The 26,645-nt window shown below is 38.9% G+C and overlaps 1 protein-coding gene across 1 annotated transcript in view; it reads left to right on the plus strand.

Annotated features, from left to right (window-relative positions):
* LOC124775853 overlaps positions 1-26,645 on the plus strand; it is a 140,923-nt gene that overhangs the window by 96,079 nt on the left and 18,199 nt on the right. Inside the window, exons 7-16 of the mRNA XM_047250724.1 lie at positions 852-1,019; positions 7,562-7,754; positions 12,705-12,921; positions 13,405-13,560; positions 13,738-13,915; positions 14,002-14,170; positions 14,287-14,456; positions 14,547-14,655; positions 14,741-14,913; positions 15,060-15,198. Coding sequence (XP_047106680.1) covers positions 852-1,019; positions 7,562-7,754; positions 12,705-12,921; positions 13,405-13,560; positions 13,738-13,915; positions 14,002-14,170; positions 14,287-14,456; positions 14,547-14,655; positions 14,741-14,913; positions 15,060-15,198 — 1,672 coding nt within the window. The remainder of the gene's footprint in view (positions 1-851; positions 1,020-7,561; positions 7,755-12,704; positions 12,922-13,404; positions 13,561-13,737; positions 13,916-14,001; positions 14,171-14,286; positions 14,457-14,546; positions 14,656-14,740; positions 14,914-15,059; positions 15,199-26,645) is intronic.

Raw genomic sequence — 26,645 nt, forward strand, 5'->3', positions numbered from 1 at the left:
GTTCATACAACATAAGTTCTTGGTCTACCTGTGAGGAATGTATCCTGCAATTTGTGTTGCACATTTCTGTTACTCCTTGTATAGCAGAAACAAAAAAGTGTCAAATTTTTAAAAATTGATATTAAGTTCATAGTATGTTATCAATTTCTGGAAAATGTTATCTTGTGCCTTCTGCCTTGTGTAGAATATGAGAGATGTAATTATTAACAATAATCTGTGCATGGCACATTTCAGGCCTTTTCAGTTAAATATTTTGGATTGTTTACTGATGTGTGGACATTTTCTTTATAATAATAACATTTTATCTTTACTGAAAGAAGTGTACATATAATATGTAAGGCTGCTCCCGTGTGGTTCTGTAGTTTTATTTTTACATGGCTCAGAGGACTAATATGTACTAATGTGTACATCTGTAAATGTACATATAATATGTAAGGCTGCTCTTGCATTGTACTGTAGTTCTCTTTTTACATGGCTCAGAGGGCTAATAGTTGCCCTTCTGTAAATTAATGTTCTATATCCTGTTAAATACAACATTACTAACTTTGTTTCCAAGGAAGAAACTCAATAACTTGAGCCACAACCCAAGTTTTTATATCCCAAGTCATAGGCTAGCAAGAACTGCAATTCAAACAAAGTGAATGCCTTTAATATCTGTTATGAATTATGATTTTTTGTTTGCTCATGTCATTTACAAATTTGATAGCATAATTTTAACACTACCTGTCAGACAGCCCATTTTAAAATGTACTTCAGCATGCCCAATACTGACCTTCGTTTTCAAAATTATAGCTGTACTCAATGACTTATCTGTACTGTTCAGTCAAAAAATGTTCACTTCATTTTTAAAGGTTACCAAGGTGAACGTCTGAAATGCTGTGGTGTGAGTATCAGTGACTTTCATCCAGAATGTTTTCCCATTCGCCTTCCTGACAATGACCCAGTATATAGTAAGACAGGTGAAAAATGTCAAGAGTACTCTCGTTCAGGAACTGCACCACGAATTGGCTGCACACTGGGTGAGTGATAGATTCTCAAGCCTGAAACAGAAATTTCTTCACAAAGCAAACTGAATAAATTTATACAAATTTTAACTGCATGCCTTATAAAATCATTATGATTTAACATAAAGAAAAGAAAAGCAGTTACTAGGAATGAACTGAGAGATAAATAGAAGCTCATTAGAAAATTAATATAAATTTGTTGTGGCTATAGTCTACAGTCTTGTTGGCTTGTAATGATTTTAGTCTTCTAAACAGGAAAACATTTGGTCCATCTCTACTAACAGTGGTGTCACCATGATGTTAAACCCCAATCTCCCTTCTCCTCCTCCCAACATTTGGTCCAATTACAAAATGTATGCTGTTTTAATTCAAAATGTGTTAAGTGATACACCTGGCATAACTGTATCTGCTCAACAGCTCAGCTGAAGTGAGGGGTTGTGTCCTGTGAAGTACAAGGGTTGCCCAGAAAGTAATGCACTGCATGTTTTTTTTTCAACAATTCTTTATTGAACATAATGAGAATTACACACACAAAAGAATGGTGTTTTATCTACAAACCCCATTTTTCCCAGTAATCTCCATCCAATTCTATTGCCTTTCTCCAGTGTGAAACAAGGGCTTGTATGCCCTGTCGGTACCAATCCTTGTCCTGGTGGCAGAGCGAGTGCTTCACTGTGTGTGTCACCTCCTCATTGTCCTCAAAATGTCTTCCATGTGTGGCATTATTTTTAATGGCCCAAACAAGTGGAAGTCTGAGGGGACTAGATCAGGGCTGTAGGGTGGTTGGGGTAACACTGTCCAACCCTGTTGTGTGATGTGTTCATCAGTCCTCAGACTTGTGTGGGGCTGAGCACTATCATGTTGCAGCAAAACATCTCCTGGGTTGCTGTGGCGCCGAAGTTGCCGGAAGCGTGTCTTGAGTTTTGTTAATATGTTGACATATGCTTCTGGATGCCTCTTGGCATCACATCAGTGAGAATCACACCTTCACATTCCCAGAAAATGGTGATCATGACTTTACTGGCGGAACCAGCTGCTTTGAATTTTTTTCTTCTGTGGGGAGTGGGAATGGCACCATTCCATCAACTGTTGTTTTGTTTCGGGATTGAAATGGTGAACCCAGGTTTCATAACCTGTCACAATCTGGGACAAGAAGGCCTCCTGCTCAGCTTCAAAACTTTGCAACAAATGAAGACAAATGTTTTTTCTGTGCGATTTGTGATCCAACATTAGACACCATGGGACCCATCTTGCGTACGGTTTTGAATATCCCGGAGTGGGGATAATTGCATCCACACTTCCTTTGCTGATTGACAGATGCAGCACCAACTGCCGAGTTGTAACACATCTGTCCTTGGAAATGACATCATCTCAGTGCAACATGTAAGGTGTGACAGCTGTGGATGGTCTCTCAACCGCTGCAAATCGTGGAGCTCTGTTGAACTGCCTCTTGATGACCTCACCCTCCTTGCCCAGCGACTAACTGTACTTCTGTCAACAGCATATATTCCATAGACTTTCCACAAGCATTTATGAATATTCCCCCCAGTTTCTTCCTCTGCAGTGAGAAATTCAATGACAACTCGTTGCTTGTAATGTACATCACCTACAGACACCATTTTGAAACTATCCTGCAGCTATGCTATCTGTCTGAAGTGACAGAAACTTGGCACGCTTACTCAGGAGACTTCATATCATACATACATACCCTTTTGCATTCATAGCATTGCTTTTGGCTGAGAAAAAAATTCGGTGCTTTACTTTCTGGGCAACCCTTGTATGTAAGAGAAAAATGGTGGGGAGAGGAGAGAAGGTTCATTGATGCATGGGAAGGAGAGGCAGCAAGGGTTAAGATAGTGATTTGGCTACAGTGAGATCATCCTGGCTGAGGCAGGGTAGTTGCATGTGGCATGTGATGAAGCAAAGAAGCCGATTTGTAGGTGGAGATAGGAAAAAAAGGAAGAAAGAGACTGTGGAGAGGAGAGAGTGAATGTAGGATGAGGGATGGGAGAGGAGGGAGGGCAATGCTACAGGGGTGAGTGTGGCGATTTTGAGGGATCGAGCACAGATCGAGATCAAGAGCACTGTGAAGTGAAAGTACATGTTGTAATTCAGATAAGTCTAGTGTAGGGTGGGAGGAGAGTGGGTGGGGGATCCGCATGAGTGGTGAAGCAGTCTTTTATATCAAGGATGTTGTGTCAACAGTATGTTCTGCCATTGGACAATCAGCTATGTTCTTGGGCACAGTTTGGTGTTCGTCATTTATTTGCCTGGACAGTTAGTTGGTGGCCATATGCATATAAATTACAGAAGAAAAATTATAGCTAAGCTAGTGTATGTTGTGAGTGTTTTTGCAGGTGACCCTGTCTCAGATCACGTAGGATATGCCTATGATAGTATAGGAATGGGATGTGCTGAATGCATGCCTAGCAGATGCCTTGCACCTGGATCTTCCACAGAAATGATTCATGTGCTAAGGTGTTGGGAGTGGGTACCATATTTACTCGAATCTAAGCCACACTTTTTTTCCGGTTTTTGTAATCCAAAAAACCGCCTGCAGCTTTGAATCGAGTGCAAATTAAGCGGAAGTTCTGAAAAATGTTGGTAGGTGCCGCCACAACTAACTTCTGCCGTCGAATATATGTAGCGCTACACAGGCATGCTTTGCAGGCACAAAGATGAATACTGGCGCCAAAACCTCTGAGTCAGTAAATAAATTTAAAAAAAGGTGGAAGACGAGCTTTTTTCGCCGCCCCGAGTTTCGATCACTGCATTTTCATACATTATCCAACGAAGTAAATACAAATTCCGTATTGTTCATCTTCGAATGTAGCAGCATTTCAATGTACTATGAAAATCCGACTGGCAAGACTGTTTGGGATGTTTGTCAATATGGCCAACTCTACATTCCATAGACTTACTAAATAAACTACATTCTTCTGTGAGAAGACATGGTTGCTAACAGGAACTTTTATCAATTGTGAATCATATGCAGTATTCTCTTCACCATATGAATAATACGAATATAAACATTTTGCCATGCATTATTTCGTGTTTGCTGCTATCTCATTTAAATCCTGTCTGCCCAATAAACTATGAAACTAGTGTGAGACGTCAGCAAACGCGGAAGAATATACATGTCATGTCATGTTTATATTTGTGTTATTATGCCTAATAGTGATACAGTCAGAAATGAAGCACGGCAATTGACTAGATTTTTAAATCTAAGATGTCTCTAATTTCTGTGCAGAATGTAATGTACAAAAGAGGCGTCTGCAAAGATTTTCAAATGGTGAAAAATTTTAGCTAAACTCTCGTTCAGAACATCTTCTATCATACGTAGTCTATTATTTGGTTCTTGTTGATCATTATCAAAGAAAGCAGCAGCGTAAGTAACAACAAATAGCAGTCTCTTGCCATTGTTTCGCTAATGAGACAATTCCTCTCTTTTTTTCTTATCATAAGCGGCGGTAGCGTGCACAAAAGCAAGCCATGCCGCAAGCGGCGACAGGTCGTAAACACACATTATCAGACTGCGACAAACAATGCATGACACAGTACAATAACGCATTTTCAGCTTAGAGTGATGTAAACACCTAGAACAAAGAGAACAGCACTTATCAGATCAAAGAAAAATAAGCAATCGATTCTCTCCCTTGAATTTCGAATCTCAAATTTCAGGTGCGGCTTAGATTCGGGAAATTTTTTTTTTCTCGATTTCAAGTCTCATTTTTCAGGTGCGGCTTAGATTCGAGTAAATACGGTATAGCCTAAGGCTGAACCAGGTTATTCTGTGGAGTGGGTGAGCAGTGAAATACCAGATTAGGTGAGGTGGGAGGACTGTGGATAGGATATTCCTCACATCTAGGGCCCAGTGATAGGTTGGCAAAGCTCTGGCAAAGGGCTTGATTAAGTTACTCAAGTTTGATATGATATTTCATAATGAGGATGGGTGTTTCTTAGTGGCTGATATGTGCCAGTGATTGGAGGATTTCGGGACTGAGTGGTTATGGCAGAGGAGATTTGTCTGCTAGTTTTCAGCGGCAGCAGAAATCTTACAGCTGTATCACAGCAGCAGAAATCTTGCAGCTGTGTCAGTCCAATCTACATAGTTAAATAATTCATGCTGATTGGCTTGAGACAGCTGCAGCATCAGCACTACTGCTAAAAATGAATTACCACGCTGTATACCCTCTCATTAGCAGGCTGCACCATTTTTTTGGCTTTTCTGGTGACATGCTGTGGTACTGTGGCATGGGGTTCTCAATGGGTACCAGGATTGCAGAATGTACTTCCTAAGAAATAAATTAAAAAATAATTATGTAACTTATTTGTTGGGTATGGGAATTAAAACTTTGTGAGTACTACTCGTATATAGGTGTAAAGGGAGATGAAACATTTTTTGGGACAAAAAAACATAGGAAAATAATTTATGTAATGTATGGCTCCTTCTAGAGCCTTTGCCAAATTTTATTCATTTCAAAAAATTTCAGTATAGATCTGCAGAGTTATTTTCAACCTTACCCCATGTCTAGGATTAAAAATCATAAGAACTGTCATCAGTCAGCCTACGGAACCTGAACATTGTGATTTTGACTTAAATATTGTCTGGTTTTGCTTATTTTTGTATATCATCCAATTCCCACTCTTACCATATTTCCCTGCATTAACCACCCCTCTCCCTCCCCCAACCCCCCTCAACTCTAATGCCCACCACCACCCCAATATTTGTTTTTCCCACAATGGTTATAAATTAGCACTTCCATAGTCATGCTTTATTCAGTGGCTAGATTTTTTATCTTTATAAGTGTAGCTCTGTATTTTTATTGTTTATTTTAAAGTTCATTTTTTCTAACTATACTACAGTCAGCAAAATGCTGAAATGTTGCAAGAATTTGCTGCATGTAATAGGAATATAAATTAACTTCAAAGAATTTCAATTTTTTGCCTACAAGTTGTACAACTTTGCTTCCACCGTTTGCAGATAGGTGGTAAAAACGGTAAGTAGCGGTCGAAAGAAACAGGTCACAGACATCAGGCAGTTAGCGTGGACCTCGGTCAGCATAACCCCATTCAAACATTAGTCGATTTGTGTCTGCATCACAAAGTTGTTGTTGATTACAAATGTCAGTTATGAGCCTAATTCTCGTCATTTGTGGGAGGTGTTACTGTTTTGTTTCAATATGAAGAAAGCAGTGGCTGAGTCTCATCGAATGCTCTCAAGTACATATGGTAAGGATGCTATTAGTGAAAGAACATGTCGTGAGTGGTTTCAATGCTTCAAGAACGGAGATTTTTACTTCATAGGCTGGCATAGTTGTGGAACAGGGAATGTTCCCGAAGATGCAGAATTGGAGATATTGCTGAGTTAAGACTCACATCAAACTCAAGAAGAATTGGCACAATTAATGGAAGTGACACGGCAAGCCATTTCAAAATGTCTCAAGGCTATGGGCATGCATGATTCAGAAAGAAGGAACTTGGGTCCCATGTGAGCTGAAACCAATAGACTTGAACAGTGTTTGTGTGTTTGCAACAGTTGCTTCAGAGGCAAAAACGGAAGGGATTTCTGCATTGCATTGTGACTGGGGACGAAAAATGGGTTCATTATGATAACCCTAAACGTAAAAAATCATGGGGATATCGCGGCCATGCTTCCATGTCGACAGCCAAACCGAATATTCACGGCTCCAAGATCATGCCCTGCATTTGGTGCAACCAGCTTGGCGTCATGTACTATGAGGTGTTAAAACCAAATGAAACAATCACAGGTGTTCATTATCGAATGCAATTAATGTGTTTGAGCAGAGCATTAAAAGACAAATAGCCGCAATACAGCAACAGGCAGGATAAAGTGATTTTGCAGCATGACAATGCTCGACTGCACGTTCCAAAAGAAGTCAAAACGTACTTGAAAACGTTAAAATGGAAGTCCTACCCTACCTGCTGTATTCTCCAGACATTGCTCCCTCTGACTTTCACCTGTTTAGATCAGTGGCGCATGGCCTGGCTGACCAATACTTCCAATCTCTTGAAGAAGTCACAAATTGGATCGATTTGTGGATCGCTTCAAAAGATGAACAATTTTTTTGACGCAGGATTCGTACACTGCCTGAAATATGGGAGAAAGTAGTGGCCAGCGATGGAAAATACTTTGAATGATACAAGTGTAACCAACTTGTTTCATTAAGGCCTCAAATGTTGGGGGAAAAATGGCGGAAACGAAGTTGTACACCCTGTAGTAAAAATTGTAACATTTCAGACCTTGTACAGTAATTGTTATGGCTCTAAGTAGCTATAGATAACTAGTAGTAACATCATAAGTCACTGGTTTTCAAGAAACTGCACTTTTTATACAATTTGGGTATTGTGAAAAATTGTTCCCTCTCTTTCATTGGTAGTAGACTTTTTGAAATGAAATATCAATGTCAAATTTATCTCATATCAGTTGCTGAATTGTCATAACATACCCAGGAATCATCCACTTTTATTATTACTGTATAAGATTAATAATTTATACCTGAAAAGACAAATAAAATGTTTAAAAACTCAATTAGGACCACGAGAACAGGTGAACCAAGTAACTGCTTTTATTGATGGCTCCATGATATATGGTAGCTCAAGAGAGGAAGCAAATCAGCTGAGAACATTTAGCAGAGGCCAAATGAAGACACAGATCAGCAGAGGTGGGAGGGCACTTATGCCATCTGATGAAATCAATCTGGACTGTCGTAATGAGGGTCTGTACAAGTAAGTTAGGACACTAAAATTTCTATTATTATTTGTTCTAAAACGGTTGAGCATATAACTAATGTAGCTAGTGTGTACATATTTGTTACTTAAATGTTTCATAGTTCGAATAGACATTCATTTCAGAAAACACTGTGTGAACGCTATGATAATAATCATAGCCATTTAAATAAGAAAACAATAAATATTATTCTTTTGGTAACAGTATTATTAAGGATGAAACCCACTAAGATTCCATGGATGGATAATAAATACGCATGCCCAGTGGTGTCATTAGGGCAGGCGATTAGGGGTTTAAACACTCCCCCCCCCCCCCTCCCCGCCCCCTCCCCCCCGCTCTGAAATGTAAAATTAAAGACCTGTTTTTCTTACATAGCTGCTTGCAATATCATAACACTAGAGCACTAGAGTAGAAAACAAGGGTTAACAATATCTCTGCTTCAGTATGTGAAGAAGCAGGTTGTATGCTAATGACAGACTCTTTCCAAATTAATACATGCACAAATGAGAATCACTGATAACTGGCGTTTTTGTACATTAAGACTGGTTAATAGTAAGTAGAGTTCTTTAAAACATTAAAGCTTATTTATTTCAACATGCTCCGTAACATAGTAACAGTACATGTTTTCAGTTTTCTTCTAGTAACACATATCAATTTAACATCAATGGAGAATTAAATACAAAATTTACTAGCTCAGTCTCAGCATATTAACGTACTCATAATTGAATGTTAATGGATGCAGGAACAATGTGCACTATAGAGGTGGTGGACATGTTGTTGGAAACATTTTAAACTGCTCCTCGAAAACACCTCAACTAGAAGAAACTCTGTCCTCTCAGACCGAGAAAATGGATGATCAACCACAGTTGCCACCACTTGCTCGTTTCAAACAATAGAAGAGTTATTGCTAATTCAAAATCACCCTTGTCAGATCCTGAAGCAAAATCAACATCTTTCATTGACACATTAAGCTCAGACAGTCCACCACTAGGTTGTAAGTATGACATAACTGATTGTTCGCTATCAAATAATGAATAAGTTGATGACCACATGAAGCTACAACATTTTCAAAACCGTTATTGTGTCTGATGCAACTTACAAATTTCCCATCACTTTGCAAAGTGGCCAATCTTGTAAGTTCAGCCTAAGTTATATGGTTAGTATACTCTGCCAAAGCGGACAGGGCCTACTAGAAGTAATGTCCATTTTTCACTAAGACAAGTTCAGCTAAAGGTAGTCATCAAAATGTTGGAGCCCTGGTAACCTCCAAGTTTTCAAAGGGGAAGCAAGCTCTTGAATATTTCAGTGTATATGCAAGCAACACTTACCATAAGGCTGCTGTAATCAATAGTGACAATTTTGTTCACATGATGGTGAGCAAGACAAAGTATGTAAAACACTGAACAACGGAAAATCCAGGATGAAATAATGACAAAGTTATGAAAAGGATAGATTGCCACTTACCACAGAGTGGAGATGGTGAGTCACAGATAACACAACAAAAAGACTGTCACCAAAAATGTCTTTATCACACACACACACACACACACACACACACACACACACACACACACTCACAAATGGAATTCATGCACATAGGACCACAGACTCTGGCTGCTAATGCCAGACTTTGGGTCTATTATAGTTGAAAGGATTATTCTGTGCATTAATGATGCCAAAGTTTTCAAGTTCTTGCAGATTTTTCACAGTTCTTGCAGATGAAACAGCTGATGTTGATGGAATAGAGCAACTTTTTTTTGAGCTCTTTATATTTCCCTATATCTCAAGATCTGTGAAGATTTCCTGCAATTTGTTCCAGTGTTTGATGTGAATGGCAAAGGATTAGCTAGATCTATAATTGAAAACATGGTAAAATTTGTTGTTGATGTGTCATTTTTACGATTACAGGGCTATGATGATGCTGCATCCATGTTGGGAAATGCCTTTGGGGCTCATCCATTCATATAACACAACAGTCCTTTAGCTGTATATTCTCATTGTGCAGTTTGTAATTTCTATTTCATACTCACTGACACATCCAACGTTCCACTTATCAGAAAGTCACAAGGAACACTGGAAGTCATACGTAATATCTTTGGCCACCAAATTATAGAAAAATATTAAATGATGCCCTTGAGTCATTAACCAATGTTTGAGTCAGGAATTTGAAACATGCAACACTTACTAGATGAAGATTCAAGAATTTGACAACAACACATCTCACACTGCCATGTTTCTGTTAGCAGCCATCACCATGGGAGATTTTGTCATCTGTTCGGCTATACTTTCTGAATTGTTTGTGTTTGATGAGTCCATCTGCCTTTAGCTTCTGCACCAAGATATAGATTTTGCAGAATTAACCCACATTGCCCGGGATCTGAAAATGAAACTGCTGGCAGTCAGAGAAAAACGGAAAAATTGTTTACAAAACAACCTTATCCCCTTCAAAATATTCTCCATTACGACTAATACATTTGTCCCACTGGTGTTTCCACTGTTCGAAACATTTTTGGTAGTTGTCTTTAGAAATGGCTGACAGCTCCTCCTCATTTTTTCTTGACTTCTTCAATGTTTTCAAATCGGTGTCCGTTCATGCCACTTTTCATTTGTGGAAATAAGAAAAAGTGGCATGGAACCAGGTCAGGTAAGTAAGGTGCATGGGGCAGTGGAATCACACTTTTTTTTTTTTTTTTTAGCCAAAAACTAACAAGAGAGGGCTGTGTGTACAGGTGCATTGTCCTGGTGGAAGAACCAGTCTCCTGTCTACCTCAAATCAGGTCTTGTTTGATTTTCACTGTTCTGCGATCTTCTTAAAACTTCCTAATAAAATATTTGATTGAATGTCTGACCTGGTCAAACAAACTCTGAATGAACTACACCCTTGACATCAAAAAAACAAATCAGCATTGTTTTGATGTTTTATTTGACTTGACGGCACTTTTTTGGATGGTGTGACGACATCTTCCGTTGGCTTGACTGTTACTTTGTTTCTGGGTTGCAGCCATAATGCCATGACTAATCACAAGTAATGAACTCTGACAGAAAACCTGGATCAGTTTCAAGCTGTTGTTTCAAAGCAAGACATGTTTCAATTTGACATTCCTTTTGATTATAAGTCAGAACAGAGGAACAAACTTGGTAGCAACCCTTTTCATTCCCAAATCTTCCATTAAAATTCACTAAACCAAGCTCCAAGATAACCCACTAATCTCTGACAGTTGATCAACTGTGTGCCAATGGTCTGTGAGCACAAACTCTCGAATCTTTTCAATATTTTGGCATTTGGGCAGTTGATGGATGTCCAGAACAAGGTCTGTCATCAGTCAACGTGTCGCCATTTTTAAATCAAGCAAACCATACACCTGAGTTTATCCCATAGTATCATCTTGGTAAGCTGCTTTCAACACTGAATCAGTATCAGCAACATTTTTACCGAGTAGAAAACAAAATTTCACAGCCGTATGTTGTTCACTTAAACTTGCCATCACAAAAAAACAAACAAGAGCAAAACAGTGCTAGCAAAAACAATCACTGTAGATGAACAGAACAAGCCAAGTCAACAACACAGGCGACACTGAATTGACAATGAGTTGCGCTATACATGCCTAGCAGCAGAAATGCATACTACACAAGCTCAGCCCAGGGCAATGTTATTCCATTATTTATTTATGTATTTATTTATTTTTTTGGTACCCCCTTGTAGTTCAAGCTGGCTTTGCTTAGAATCCAAGGAATTAGTTCTGGCCAGCGGAGCTGAAATCAAGCAATCACACATTTCTAATGAACAAGGACATCATGCAGATGAAGATACTGATAATGATGTTGAGGGTTATTACAAAGTGTCAGGTGTTCATACCCATTCGGGATGCCTTCGTTACGTCACTGCAGGATTGGTTCTTGACACTGCGTGAACTTTTTAATAGCTTTAATTGTCGTCTACCATGAAAAACTGAAGACATTGGTACCAGTATCATTGATGGAATTACAAAACCCCGTTCATTTTATGCTTCAGATCCATTAGTCACTGATTTAACAATGACAACAGCTAAGTTGAAACTCTTATCATTAATTTCTGAATCAACTGCAGTAGTTGCCTCAGAACACAATAGAAGCTTTGTCTCTCTGCGACCATCAGGTCCTTCTGTGTTACAGTTTTTACAGCTCTTGGCAACCTCACCAGTGACAGTAGCCATGAATGAGCACAGTTTCTCCACCCTTAAGAGAATGAAAACATACATAAGGAATACAACTAGCGAGGCATGTCTTAATGTGCATGCCAAGACGACAATTCATTGAGAAGAAAGGATTTATGTCGAAACTATGATAAGTGAAATATGGCAAAACAAAGAGACTGCCTTCTTCCTCTTGTACTTTGAATTTCTAGTAAATGGTTTAATCATTTGTGTTATTTATGCGTATTAAAGTATCAGACAAAAGCATATTTTTATGTACTTCAATGTAAATTAATGGGGGCCTAGCCTATAAAAATAGGCACTTAATAGAATTAGTGCAGAAAATTCTCTTAGCAATTGGATTATGTTTTATTAAAATTGTTAAAACTTGACAAGCTTATAAAATTAATTTCATGACATAATTCATAACTTTAATAAACTGTCTTTGTAATGTCATTAGTGTTCTGATAACACAAATGTAAACCAATGAAAAACTTAATTTTTATAATTTTGTGCATTAAATTACTATGGATCAATAAAATTAATTTTTAGCTACAGTAAAATGAAAGGCAGAGCCCCCCCCCCCCCCCAATCCTACTCTCCCATCCCACCCCCCAAAACAATAAAGCTATGCCACTGTGAATGCTAGAGACTGTCAGCAGCTCTACAGTTCTAGTGATGATTGTTAACAACAAGTATCGGTCACAATGAGACAAAAACAACTCAAGTCTTGTGTACAATTAAGCTTAAAGCCATTTTGTTTGCTTTCCAACACAGGTGTTTCAAAGCTGGGGACAAACGTGCAAATGAACATATTGGCCTGGCAACCCTGCACACAATATGGTTACGTGAGCATAATCGCCTAGCAGCTGAACTAGCCCGGCTGAACCCGCACTGGGGTGATGAGACACTTTTTCAGGAGGCCAGGAGAATTGTTGGAGCAGAGATACAGCACATCTCATATACTGAGTTCCTGCCTATGGTCCTCGGACAGGTTAGAATGATTTTGTATTATCTTCATTGTAATAAAATATCATTACTATATTTCAAATGACAAATGAAAATTGATATATTTCCAATCATAGCTGTACATTGAAATTAGATGCTTACTCTAAATAGCACAAACCTGAGATTTTGCTGTCTTGCATAACTAGTCAAGAAATAAACCAAAGTTAAAAGAGGCAGAGTATTGCTACAATTACTAAAATACTGATTGTAAATTCACATTTGTTTCCTGTGTCTCATTCCTGGAAGAGAGAATTGCAGATTTGGTAGCCAAATCTTAATAGGTTCACATTTATCAATTTATTCTCTGCAGTTTCGTATTCAGTTTAATTTTCGTATCATTACTTTATAATATATTTATTACAGTAACAAAGAGTATTAAACCATCAAATATAAATGTATAAAAGTGGTATTGTTATCTGTTGTACATTAGAGTATAATTTTTTTGACTTATAGTAATATATTGTTGCAGGACATCATGGACAAATATGGGCTAAGAACTCAAGCTTCAGGACATTTCACAGGTTATGACATCAATTTGAATGCTGGCATTGCCAACAGTGTTGCCGCAGCTGCAATGTGGTTCATAGCTTCCCTGATGCCCAAGACTATGAAATTATTTGATGAGGTTAGACATAGTATCTATTTACACGTTCTTTTACCTATAAGACTATACACCAAAACTACATTACCAGTTGACAGCTGTGAATGTAGTATAAAGCATTTTGTTGAAAATGTACCTTCTATGAACAAGAATTGAGGAGGAAACGTCACTTAATTGTGTTTACCTTGTTCTTTATTACAGTCAGGAAGGAGAATTGGAGAGAAATCAATAGCATCTTCATTTTATGCACCATTTCAGTTATATGAAGTGGGAGCAGTGGATAAAATGTTGCAGAGTATGCTACATGGTGCTGCACAGAAAGAAGATGAATTTATTAATGAAGTGATGACTAATCATATGTTTCAAGATCCAAGCAAAGGTCCACTTTTTATTAATGATTACATATAAAATTGTGTCATTGCTTATTAGAGATATTTAATTTTTTCTGTGCCCTATATCTGATAGGTCCAGGCCTAGATCTGGCTGCACAAATAATACAACACGGGAGAGATCATGGATTACCTGATTACACGAAATGGCGAAAGTTCTGCAGTCTTCCTGATGTGAGGTCTTTTCGTGACTTAGCAGATGTAATGTCCCCTGCAGTTATTTCAGCTCTACAGAAGGTTTACAGGTTAATTTACACATCATTTAATTTACATGGGTCCCTTTGAGATTTTTGAAGTAATCTTGCATTTTCTGTGGCTGCATACTGATTTTCACAGACAGGAACATTTTGTGCGTTCACAGAAATGTAACTGACATTGATCTATTTACGGGTGCCCTTGGTGAGACTCCCATAGAAGGAGCTGTTGTGGGACCAACATTTGGTTGTTTATTGGGACGTCAGTTTCACTATCTCAGACGTGGTGATCGTTATTGGTATGAAAATGACTTGCCACCATCATCTTTCACAAAGGGTAACTACATATCTATGATGTATTACTGTTTTCCTGTTTTCATGTTGTGAAAGCAATTATGCTAAGACAGTAACTTCTTTGCTTTACTAGAACAACTGAATGAAATTAGAAAAGTGAGTCTTGCGAGAGTTATTTGTGACAACAGTGATGGCTTAAGAGAAATTCAACCAGAAGCTTTTCTAGACAAAGATCAGTTCCTGTAAGTAGTAACAGTTACCTCATTCAATGATGATACAATAGTCACTCATAAATATGTTATCTAAACCAATAAAATTATCTTATAGGAATGCCATGTGTGGGTGCAAAAGTGATGTGATGAACCACATGGATCTACGTGCTTGGGGTACCACAAGTCCTCATTTTGTTGTCTCTGGAAGACTCTTAGCCGAGTCGGTTGCCAGGGCAAAGAGAGATGTTCATAAGATCATGCAACAAGAGATTGATCTGTGGGAACAAAGTGAGTAAAATATTTTTTGTAACAAAGGCAGCTCTGACTCAACCAAGGAACAAATCTGTCTAGTGCTTAACATTCTAGTAAATTTTGAATTGATTTTTGAGCAAAGCTTCAGACATATGCATCAGGCATTCTTAATCTATTTCAAGGGCGAGTAGCAGATCCACTGTCACCTGTTGGCACAGCCTATGGATTTAACCGGCCAAAGAGACAAGCAGCAGAGATTGCAAATACATCGCTGCTGTTACAGTTTGCATCTACCAGATTTGTCAATAGTTTTCTTCAAGGGTAAGAAGTACATTACATATTTATGTATTACTAAAATAAATGGAAAACTAGAGGAACTACATCACTGCTGTTACAGTTTGCATCTAGCAGATTTGTCAATAGTTTTCTTCAAAGGTAAGAAATACATTACATATTTATGTATTACTAAAATAAATGGAAAACTAGAGGAAATGAATGGAGAACTCTGTAGTTACTTTGAATAACATCAATGATAGTGATGATTCAAGTCATTAAACAGAAGTCTCATATTCCTGTTTTTACAGAAATATAGTTCCCCACATTCCTCTAAATCCAATCAGTATTTAAAGGAGCTTCAGTGACACACTGTTCCATGTCAGCGCAACACACATGTAGCAAAAGTGGATTCAGTCTTTTACCTCAGTATGAAGGGAACTGAATGTGATACCCTTCAGATGGAAGTATTGTTTTTTCATAAGAGTGCTAGAGAGATGCTAAGATGCAAATGTTGTGGCTGAAGGACATCGATAATTTTTTGAGTGTCTAATTTTCAGTGTAACTAATGAGCACCATTCAGACAATGTTCACACAACATGCTGCTAATTGCCTACGTCACAGTCACCTGATATGACACAACACTGAAACATCAGGGGCATTATTCACTTCATTTTCTCATACTTGTATATACTCTGGTCCCCTGTAAGATGTTTGTGAGTGGCTTCTGTGGACTGCATACCTCTTGCTGCCGTATTGGAGATGATATTAATATCAAATTTCTCATGGCACTTCAAGTTTTTCTGGCAGATCTATCGAATACATAATTCTCAAACATTACACCTGATAATATTGTGTAAGTTCGACAAAATTTGCTCAAATTAACACAACTGCTTGTGTCAACATTGTCGTAATCTTCATGTGAATACCTTGTCCAGAAGTTGTCCACATGTGACAGAGTTGCATGTCAAGAGCTCTTTACTGGGAACTGAATTGTGGTCTTCTGCATATGCGTAGGATCACTGGTGCTATCACTGTGTTTGGTTGTTGTAACAAAATTGGTAGTTATTGGGAACATCTGTCATGCTGTGACTGTGCCACTGTCAGAAATTCTTGTTTTTCTTATTGCAACCTGATAGCAGCAAGCACAGTACTCCAGAGTGTAGTTAGCTGGAATCCCAAATTCCTATTGATAAGCTTATCTGGCATGCAAATGCAATACCAGAAGGACAGACTAGAAATCTTGAGTTTCTCATTGATTGTGTGATGTTCAGTTCTTCAAGAATTATCACTGAAGTATGGTAAGAGGGCTGTGGTAGTCACTGTTTGTTTCCTTATTTTGTTCACTGGACTAGACTCATTATGTCTGGAGTGCATGATGAATTTATTTAATTGAATATCAGTCTGTTCAAAAACCATCTTCATTGCTGAAGCTTGCCTGACAGGCTGTCAGCATAAGAAATGATGTGCTCTATATACCAGTGTGTGCAACACATTATCAATTTGTATCATCATGACAACTCATAGCCTTCAAATGTAGAATGATGTGAGTTGTCATATGCATGATGAAATTGCAATGAAATGAACACCCTTAGCTGCTTACAGGCATTGACATACGTCAAAAGGGACAGATGAAAATGTGTGCCCCAACCGGGATGCATGATGCCCTCGAGTTCCATTGGCTTTCCTTCATATCAAAACACCAAGTAATGTGTCTCCTTTGTTTCCATCTCCATCACAAATTGAACAATGGGAACACCAGGTTGGAATGTCAGTAGTGTAAGGAAAAGGACAGATTGCTAATTACCATAAAGATAACACATTAATTTGCAGATAGTCACAATTAAAAGACCCTTACAGATTAGGTTTTGGCCACAGATTTTGGCAAAAAAAGAAAGAGAAACACACACTACTCATTCACAAAAGCTAGCATACCTCACGCACACATGACTGCCAGCTCCAACAGCTCGGACCAGAATGCCGTTGTCGTCTGAGTTGCCGTAGTTGGTGGTCATGTGTGTTAGGTGTGCTTAGCAGTCTATCCTTTGCTTACATAGTTGAAATTCCATCATCAGAAACTGAATATCTAGATGGAGTAAATTTAACTGCTAAAGGAGTGTGGGTAGTGTTTCTGCTCCATATTGCCACACTACATACTTGCCATTCATTCAGGCATCACCAACAGCAGGAAGATTTTAAAAGATAACTTACTCAAAATATTATTGGCCACTTTGGGAGACAGAATGACCACATAGCAGTCTAGTCTACTTGCTCAAAGTACTGGCTGTTGAATAAAAAACACAGTGGAAGTAAGCACATGTTTGAAAAGTGCCATAATGTTGTTCTCAGAATTTGTTGCCTATGAGTGTCCTATGAAGTAACTTATTTAGAGAACAATGTTGAAACTAAATAAGTGATCTAATGGTAGTAGTTTGACCACCTTGTATTATATATTTAAATTAGAATTTAAGATTTTTGATGATAATTACTTCTGAATACAGCTGTTTCTCATTTTGTGGTACTGCATAGGCCTTATTACCATTAAGTAAGTAAGATGTCCCATACTCTGAGGAGCGTAGGGGACGATGCGGGAGACCCACACCGTTGTACTAGGCAAGGTCCTAGTGGAGGTGGTTTGCCATTGCCTTCCTCTGACCATAATGGGGATGAATAATGATGATGAAGACGACACAACAACATCCAGTCATCACGAGGCAGGAAAATACCCTGACCCCACCAGGAATTGAACCCGGGACCCATGCACGGGGAAGCGTAAATGCTACCACAAGACCACTAGCTGTGGACTTATTATCATCAATAAAAATAAATTGTGGGCCTTAGCTCGTTCAAATAACTAATTTATACCTATTATAAAAGTGTATGTGCGCATGTATGTTTCACATCTCATCATAAACCACTGCAGCAGCTTCAGCCAAACTTCATACATAAATCACCTGCTGTACCTAAAGAACCACTATGGTGGTAAGAATGATCTATATTTGAAAACAGTGTGGAGTGGAGATGAAGAAGAAGCATAACTCATAATGCATAATGAGAGCACTCAGTGACATGCAACAAACTTTATGTGTTATTTCAAATATTTACAAGACCTGTTTTCACTCACACACCCCACAAAATGGTGAAAGGAAAAAGCCTATAGCTTACTACGTTTTCACTGTTCATACAGTAAAACTGTCACATCAAGCATGACTTTTTAATTAATTACTTCTTTACTAATAACTCTGTCCAGAACATATTATGCAGATAGTATTCATATATATTACTGAATGTACCTGCAAAAATATATTATTGTACGAAACATAGTTCAGGAGATATGACATCATAAACAATGAGCTGCAGGGTGACATTCATTAGAGATGTAGGTGAAATATGCTTATAAATATGTGTGAAATATGTTAAAATACATATGAGAGAAGGAAAGTTGCTACTCACCATATAGTGGAGATGCTGAGTCGCAATAGGCACAACAAAAAGATTCACACAATTAAAGCTTTCAGCCATTAAGGCCTTTGTCAGCAGTAGACACACATACACGAACACATGCACGCGCGCACACACACACACACACACACACACACACACACGCACACACACACAAACGCAAATGCAACCAGTGTGGTCTCAGTTCTCTGAGACTGCAGACGTGTGCAAGTTGCGTCTGTGTGTGTGTGTGTGTGTGTGTGTGTGTGTGTGTGTGTGTGTGTGTGTGTGTGTGTCTACTGCTGACAAAGGCCTTAATGGCCAAAAGCTTTAATTGTGCGAATCTTTTTGGTCTGCCTATCATGGCTCAGCATCTCCGCTATATAGTGAGTAGCAACTTTCCTTCTCTGGTATTGTTACATTCCATCCTGGATTTTCCATTGTTTGAAATACATATGACGTGTTTATATGTGGGCAAAGCTGTGGGTAAAAGAATACTTCAAAACCCCTGTATCGATTTCAACCAAACTTGGTACACACATTACTTATTACCTGGAAAGAAATACTGTGGGCATGAGATCCAGCAACCTCCTATTAGTGTGGTGGTGATAATGCAGAGAAGGAAAGGGGGGAGAAAGAGAGGGAAAGATGGAGATTGGCAAGGAAGAGATTGACACAGGTATGGGGGAGAAAGAGATTAACAAAGGGAGGGGAGGGGCAAATGGACAGAGAAAGGGAGAAGAGGGGAGAAGAGGAGATGTGCAGAGAGGCGAAGGGGGATGAGGAGATTGGCAGAGTAACAGAGAAAGGGATGACTAGAAGATGGACAGATACAGGGGGGAGGAGTAGATGGACGGGAGAGGAGGAGATGTACAGAAAGCAGACATTCCTGTAATGTAACTGATCCATTACACTTTCTGAACATGGCACATAACTGACCATGGCCTAAAAAACATAAACATGTGGAGTTTAAGCAAATGTGCCTGTGTCTAGTGAAGTCCTAGACTATTAAGGGTGGCCCTGCAACTCCCCATTTCACAGCACAGCTCAACAAACCTGCATGTGAGGTCATTGCAGAATCACCTGTGCCTGTGGTTTAAACTCTTCACCCATCTCCAAACCAAAGAATCGTAACCTGCTGTGGGTGTGATGGTGCGAACTGAGAGCCATAAATCCATCCCATGTGAACTCTGGCATCAGGCAACATTCATGGTGACATGATCAGCATTTTTCTGCCAACTATTTTCTTGACAGGCTGCATGTCCCTTAACAATCGAGCTCCAAATGTACATGATATCTACCTTTTGAGTTTGTCCAGATCTTTCAGGAATCAGTACACTATTCTGAGTTTAAAATAATGAATTATTGTACATTCATTCCCAATGCAATTTTTGCATGCTAGATGCATGCTATGAGGGTCATTAAATAATAAAACAGAAAAATAGCTTTACCAGCAGGAAAAAGAGTCTATTAAATCAATGCAGTTTTGTGTGTATTTATCTATGTAATCCTTTCCTACATCTATGCATTTTTCCCATATTCTTACAAGTCTCCTTAACCTCTAAATTAAAATACTCCTTAACTTTGGTATTGAAGCCAGTTATGTACATTTTCTTTACTTCTTTGTTACTGTTGATGTCATGCGTAAAAGCTGCTTCCATTAAATCAAATGATTAAAAATCTAAAGGGGCAAGGACAGCACTGAAAGAAGGATGAGGTAGGAGCTCCCAGCCTACTTCACCAGTAGTTTCCAACATCAATTGTGCCATATGAGGTTGAGTGTTCTCTTCAAGGAGAAGCATGCCTTTCCTCTCCATCTTTGTCATTTTGTCTTCAGAGGAGTCTTGATGATTATAAAAAATTTTGGGAGAACTGCTGGATGTCTTGTAACTTGCTGGTATTTCATTGCAGAATCTTCTGGCTGTCTTCAGGTAAATATTGATGAGCAATGCACTAAGATCCCCTATTTAAGATCCCACCAGTACATGTGTAGTATTCCTAGTTGGCATTGCACATGAATTGCTTGAAGACATGCACTTCCACTGTAAGCCTGTGTGCTGCTCTGCATGCACTCCATAGTAAAAGCTTACCTCTTCAATACCAACACAAGTTGTCTTCACACGATAAGATTGTAGGATGACACAAACTACACAGAGCAAAAAGTTTTTATATAATCAGGCCCCATGCAGAATTAGCTGGAAGCCACCCACAATTTTTCTTTCATTGTATTTCATGAGATGACTAGTGGAAATATAGTGTTAAGTGATAGCATACTTATTTGCTTGGAGAAGGCAAGGATGTTGGTGATGTTCTATAATGCAATCTTGCACAGTGTGCATCATTTCCTCTCTATAATATTACCACATTCACACAGAATCCTGTAAACATCTGCTTTCTACAACTCATAAGTCATCTTTAACAGATCTCAAAAGTGCTGATGTTATGGAAGGAGGCAGAAACATTACTTCAACTTTATGTCTTCATAATCTTCTTTTCCTTGTGCCTTTGGCCCGCACCTTCGCAGGGTTGGCATGGTTATAGTGGATTTGGCAAGGTTAATTTAAGGGGTGGCCGGATGAAGACAACACAACACAATGACGAGGATGAGGACAACACAACACCCAGTCTCTGAGCAGAGAAAAATCCCAGACCCAGCCGGGAATTGAACCCGGGCCCCTTTGCGCCACATTCTGTCATGCTAACCTCTCAGCTACCAGGGTGGACTACTTTGTCTTCTTAATATTCTGCCTATTTTAGCTGAAACATTTCTAGCCAGAAACTGCGGTCGTGTGTGTGTGTGTGTGTGTGTGTGTGTGTGTGTGTGTGTGTGTGTGTGTGTGCGTGTTCTGTCTGCAATGAAGGCCTTGTTAGCTGAAAGCTGATTTTCTGACAGTCTTTTTGTTGTGTCTTTCTGTGACTGAGCATCTCTGGTATATGGTGAGTAGCAACTATCCTTTTCATAATATTGTTACATTCCATCTTGGATTTTCCACTGTTGAATTTCCAATATGTGGTAGATAAGCAGTCATTTTGAAGGCCTCGTCCTTTTCATCATTCTGTCGTTTGTATGTGTGTAGTGCTCTCTGTACTTGTGGAGATGAATATTCATTGTTCAGGAACACAATTTGAAGGGGTTCAAGTTTTGTTTGCAGGCTATCAGCATCTGAGATGGTATTGGCTTGATGGGTCAAGGCCTTTACAATGCCCGTCATTTGTGCAGGATGTAGATTATATATGAAGGCCTTCTGAAACACTGAATGCCCAACTGTGCCATCACCTTTATGTTGTACCAAGACGTCTAAAAATGGCAAGCAACCATCTTCCCCCATCTCCATCATAAATTTTATTTTTTCGTGTGTCAAGTTCAGGTGAAGGAACTCTCTGGGAGTCTCCAAACCAACTGGAACACCTGGGAACTGTGATTGTAAACAACGGATATTTGTCTCAACAAGTACAGAGAGTGCTACAGATGTATAAATGACAGAACAAGGAAGAGGATGAGGCCTTCAAAATGACTGCTTGTCTATCATATAATGGAAATATTTCAGACCTCCTTCCAAAATATCAGCGCTTTTGAACTTGTTAAAGATGATTTAGAGTTGCATAAAGCAGGTGCTTACAGGATTCTGTGTAAATGTGGCAAATCTTATATTTGGCAAACAATGCACACTGTGCAGGATCGCACTGTAGAACACCAGTGGCATATTCACCTTCTCCAAGTAGATAAGTCCGTCATCACTGGTCTTTCAATGAAACATAATGAAACAAAAATTGTGGCCCATATGTCAAACTTTTGGAGCTCAGTCATCAATGAATCAGTGGGAATATGGTTGTCTGACTCCCTTATGAACTAAGACAATGGTTTCCAATTAAATTCTGTGTGGGACCCAATTATAAAAAAACTTCATGCTCTGTTTAACTGGCAGCATCCCATGCTCCTACAATGCGCAGACAATTGTTCTGATATCATAGAAGTGAACTTTCAACCCGTTGGGTTGCAGAATGATACTGCAGCAACAAAACGTGAACAGGAGGAAAAAAAAAAAAAAAAAAAAAAAAAAAAACTTAAGTTGCAAAGGAAATGCGCCATATACAACAAAACAGTGTTCATACAAGGGTCTGCCAACAGTAGTGTGTCAAAGGCTTTAGGAACACTATGCAATGCTTTATAAAAGCAAATTGCCTCCGATGAGCGTGACGTGACAACTGTTTAAATTAGATTTGTTTGAGCAGTTGCGGGCGGGCTCTTGCGCATGCACAGTTGAGTCGCGTATGAGTAGTACCTTCTCGTGCTTCTGGTTATGGAAGTGTGGCTGGGTGCCACTACTTAATGTTGCCCCAGTTCGGAAATATCGTAGATCCGGGGCTGGTGCACAGAGCAGTCAGAGTTGTTGTGGGGAGATGGGTCGTCTCCACGTGACCTGTGTTTACATTCAGTGATTTTGTTGTTTCCTCTTCGTTTATTGCTCTCACATTAAATGATAACAAGACAGATTTTTGTGGCTGGGAGCTATCAAATGAATTAAAATATGTTCGCATAATTATGGCAGGCTAAAATATGTTAATAGTTTCAGACTTTATTTCCACCTTTGACAGTCAAGCATTAATCGCCTTACAGAACAATGAAGTTATTTTTGCTGGTTTGGCTTTTATTAATCCTTTCTACTGAGGCAGTCAATTTATTTGAAACAAAGTGTTTAATTCCATACTATTGGCTAGTTTCAACTGTTCGCTGCATTTCAAGTGCACGTATGGCATTATGCTATAATGAAGAGCCAAACATGAGTACTGGTACTCCAAGAAAATTTACATACGGATGTGCATTTTAAGCTGAATTATGCACTTTAGTAAGGTTCGCGAAATCCCGACACTCTTGAAGTATCCTTTGATGTCTTGTTTCTTTTATGACATAATGTAAGATCTTTTAATGTTTTACACGTACGAACATATGGGCTTCCTGCGTCATCGTAGCTGTGCAAGTGCAGTAACGCCAGTTACCTGCCGCTTTCTTGCAACTGCTGAAACGAACCTATTTCTAACAGGTCACAGGAAAATATTGCAAATGGTGGTTTGAAAAGCGTTACATTCAAAGCAGATTTCCTTTGACGAAAGATGAATTATGTGCGAGAATGTACAATGAATTTCTTAAATCACAAAGCGTTTGACTCTCATTTAAAAATCAACTCTTTGAGGATGACCATTTAGAAGTATTTAGAGCCCAGAAGATGAGACATTTGCGTTGTTATTAAAAATTTTACTGGCACATTTGTGTGTGTATCTTAAAGTGCAACACCCACAAAAAAGATCAACATTATATGTGGAAGCTTAGCTTCTCTTCCAACTTATTAATCTTCGAGACCAATATTATATGTGAATGCTATGTATATTAATTTAAGCCATTAACTTTTCTTATTTGTGTATTCGCTCTACTTAAGAGTGATCTTGCTATTGGCTGACTACATCACGTGTCCTATTGCTGTCATGAGCTGGCGAGATCACGTGAATGAGCTATGACGCTTACAAAAGCGCATTGCAATATCAATTTCATTGCTTCAGAAAGTGACATGCGTTATTTGGTGGAATTCAAATTTATACCTTCGTAATACGAAAATATGCAGCGTACATGTTGCTGCACATCAAAGGTCTTTCAAAACGTGTTTTTCCCCCTGAGTTTCGTTTTCGAAAGTGCCAGGAAATTATACGTCGGTATATAAAACCATAAACATTCAAAGGATTGATGACTTTTACAGTGCCGAGGAAGAGTATACTGTCACTTAACACGGAAAAAATGCATTTTCATCCGGGAGAAAGTGTATTTTTAACCGGGAAATCCGGGAATTTTTTTTCCTTGTCCACGTATACATGCTGGTGTAGAAGTATGAAACCAGAATCTCCTTATAGATGGTGTTAGCCATCAATGTAGGCCCCATGAGACCGCATCTGGCAAGCCATGTGTTTCAAGTAACAGCTGACGATGAATGTCAACATACAGTTATATAAGTTCCATACATCTGTATCTGTTTCAAACCAGTAAACATGTCAAATTTTGTGCCTACAAACTACGATTTGCAGACAGCATTGGTTTTGTGTTATCATTTGAATCACATTGAATGCTTGTCAAAACTTTCAGAGAACATGCTATTGGGAAAACACAGTGTTTTGAGTGGTTCAAAGAATTCAAAAGTAATGATTTTGACGTGAGAGAATGACAAGTGTGGGAAACCATTGAAAAAGTTCAAAGACTATAAATTGCAGGTCTTATTGAATGAAGATGATACTCAACTCAGAAAGAACTCATGAAACGATTGAATGTGATGCAGAAACCCGTTTATCTTTGGTAGATAGCTATGGTAAAGGTGCAGAAAGTGGGAAAATGGGTTCCACATGAAATGAATGAAAGACAGCAAGCAAATCAAAAGACCACTTATGAAATGCTGTTCGCCAGATACAAAAGAAAGTTGTTTCTCCATTAAATAGTGACAGGTGATGAAAAATAGATGTATCTTGAGAATCGTAAGTAACCATGAATGAATCCAGGCAAACCATTGACACCCACTACGAGACCAAATCGCTTTGGAAAGAATACAATGCTCTGTGTTTGGTGGGATCTGAAGGGTGTCACCTATTATGAGCTGCTAAAACCTGGTGAAACCATTAACACTGATCGCTACCAACAGCAAATGATTGATTTAAATCAAGCATTACATGGAAAATGGCCGGAATATGGAAAAAGGCAACACAAAGTCATATTGCTCCATGATAATGCCAAATCACACACAGCAAAATGGGTGATGGAAATGACCGAGCCATTCAGTTGGGCAACACTAAGGCATGCGGCTTATTCTCCAGACTTGGCTCCATCTGAATAACATCTATTTGCATCACTGGGACACACTCTTGCTGAACAACGCTTCAGTTCATATGAGAATGTATGAAAACGGCTCACTAACTGGTTCAGTTCAAAAGAAGAACTGCTTTTTTGGCATGGCATTCATAGCCTGCCAGAGAGGTGGGAGAAATGTATAAATAGCAATATTGATAATTTTGAATAAATATTGTTTATCAGTTTCAAACAACAGATATGTAATTATTGCAACCAAATTCTGGTTTCATACGTCTACATCTAGTCCAGGAGAAGCACATGTGCTGAACCAAAGCATGCACAGTGCCAGCTAGGAACACCACACATGTGATGGTGGTATCTCAAATAGCAAAGCTTAGCGTATTGCTTGACAGTATTAACCTGAAGGTGGCCAGAAGACTCTGGGCCAAAATATCGTACCAGCAAGTTACAGACATCTGGCAATTCTCCCAAAATTTTGTAGAACAATCTGTGCACCGGGAAAAGCATAGACTGTTGACATTGTGTTACTCACCCCCCCCCCCCCTCCAATAAATCACAGAAAATTTGACCTAAGAGCACTCCAAAAGATGGTTAATATGACCTTACTAGCCAGTGGTTGCAGTTTGAATTTCTTACAGGTGGGTGATTCACAGAGCTCCCACTATATGCCACAGTGCTTGGATTTGGCCTCAAAATGATATATACAAGTTTGATTGCAGGTAAAATACTGTACAAAATTGTATCACCTTTGCCACTATGGAAATGTCAACAGCCATGCCAAGATAGATACAATGATTCCTGTTAGATCCCCAAAGTTAAGCACCATCAGGTGTGGCCAGTACTTGGGTGGATGACCGTCCAGGTAAGCCATACGCTGTTAATATTTTCCCCTTTGCATTTACAGCAGAGGGAACATGAGGGGTGGTGGCGTGAAGTCGTTGATCATCAGTCTTTGCACCAAATGTCCCGGATTCAATTCCAAATCTCTACATGGCGTATCATGAAGTGAAGGCATGCGACACTGTCAATGATGATCCATCTATCAGATTGGGACACTAAACTTGGGGGCCACTTTCAGGCTCTTTCATCATCTTAAACACAAATATGACACTACACACACACTCATCAGAGTCACTACACTTAACAGATACTCTTTCATATACAACTTTCATACTTCATTAGGGAAAGGTGCCTACGGGTGCAAATGACA

The sequence above is a fragment of the Schistocerca piceifrons genome, chromosome 1 (genome assembly GCF_021461385.2).
Source record: "Schistocerca piceifrons isolate TAMUIC-IGC-003096 chromosome 1, iqSchPice1.1, whole genome shotgun sequence".
Taxonomy (NCBI): Eukaryota; Metazoa; Arthropoda; class Insecta; order Orthoptera; family Acrididae; genus Schistocerca; species Schistocerca piceifrons.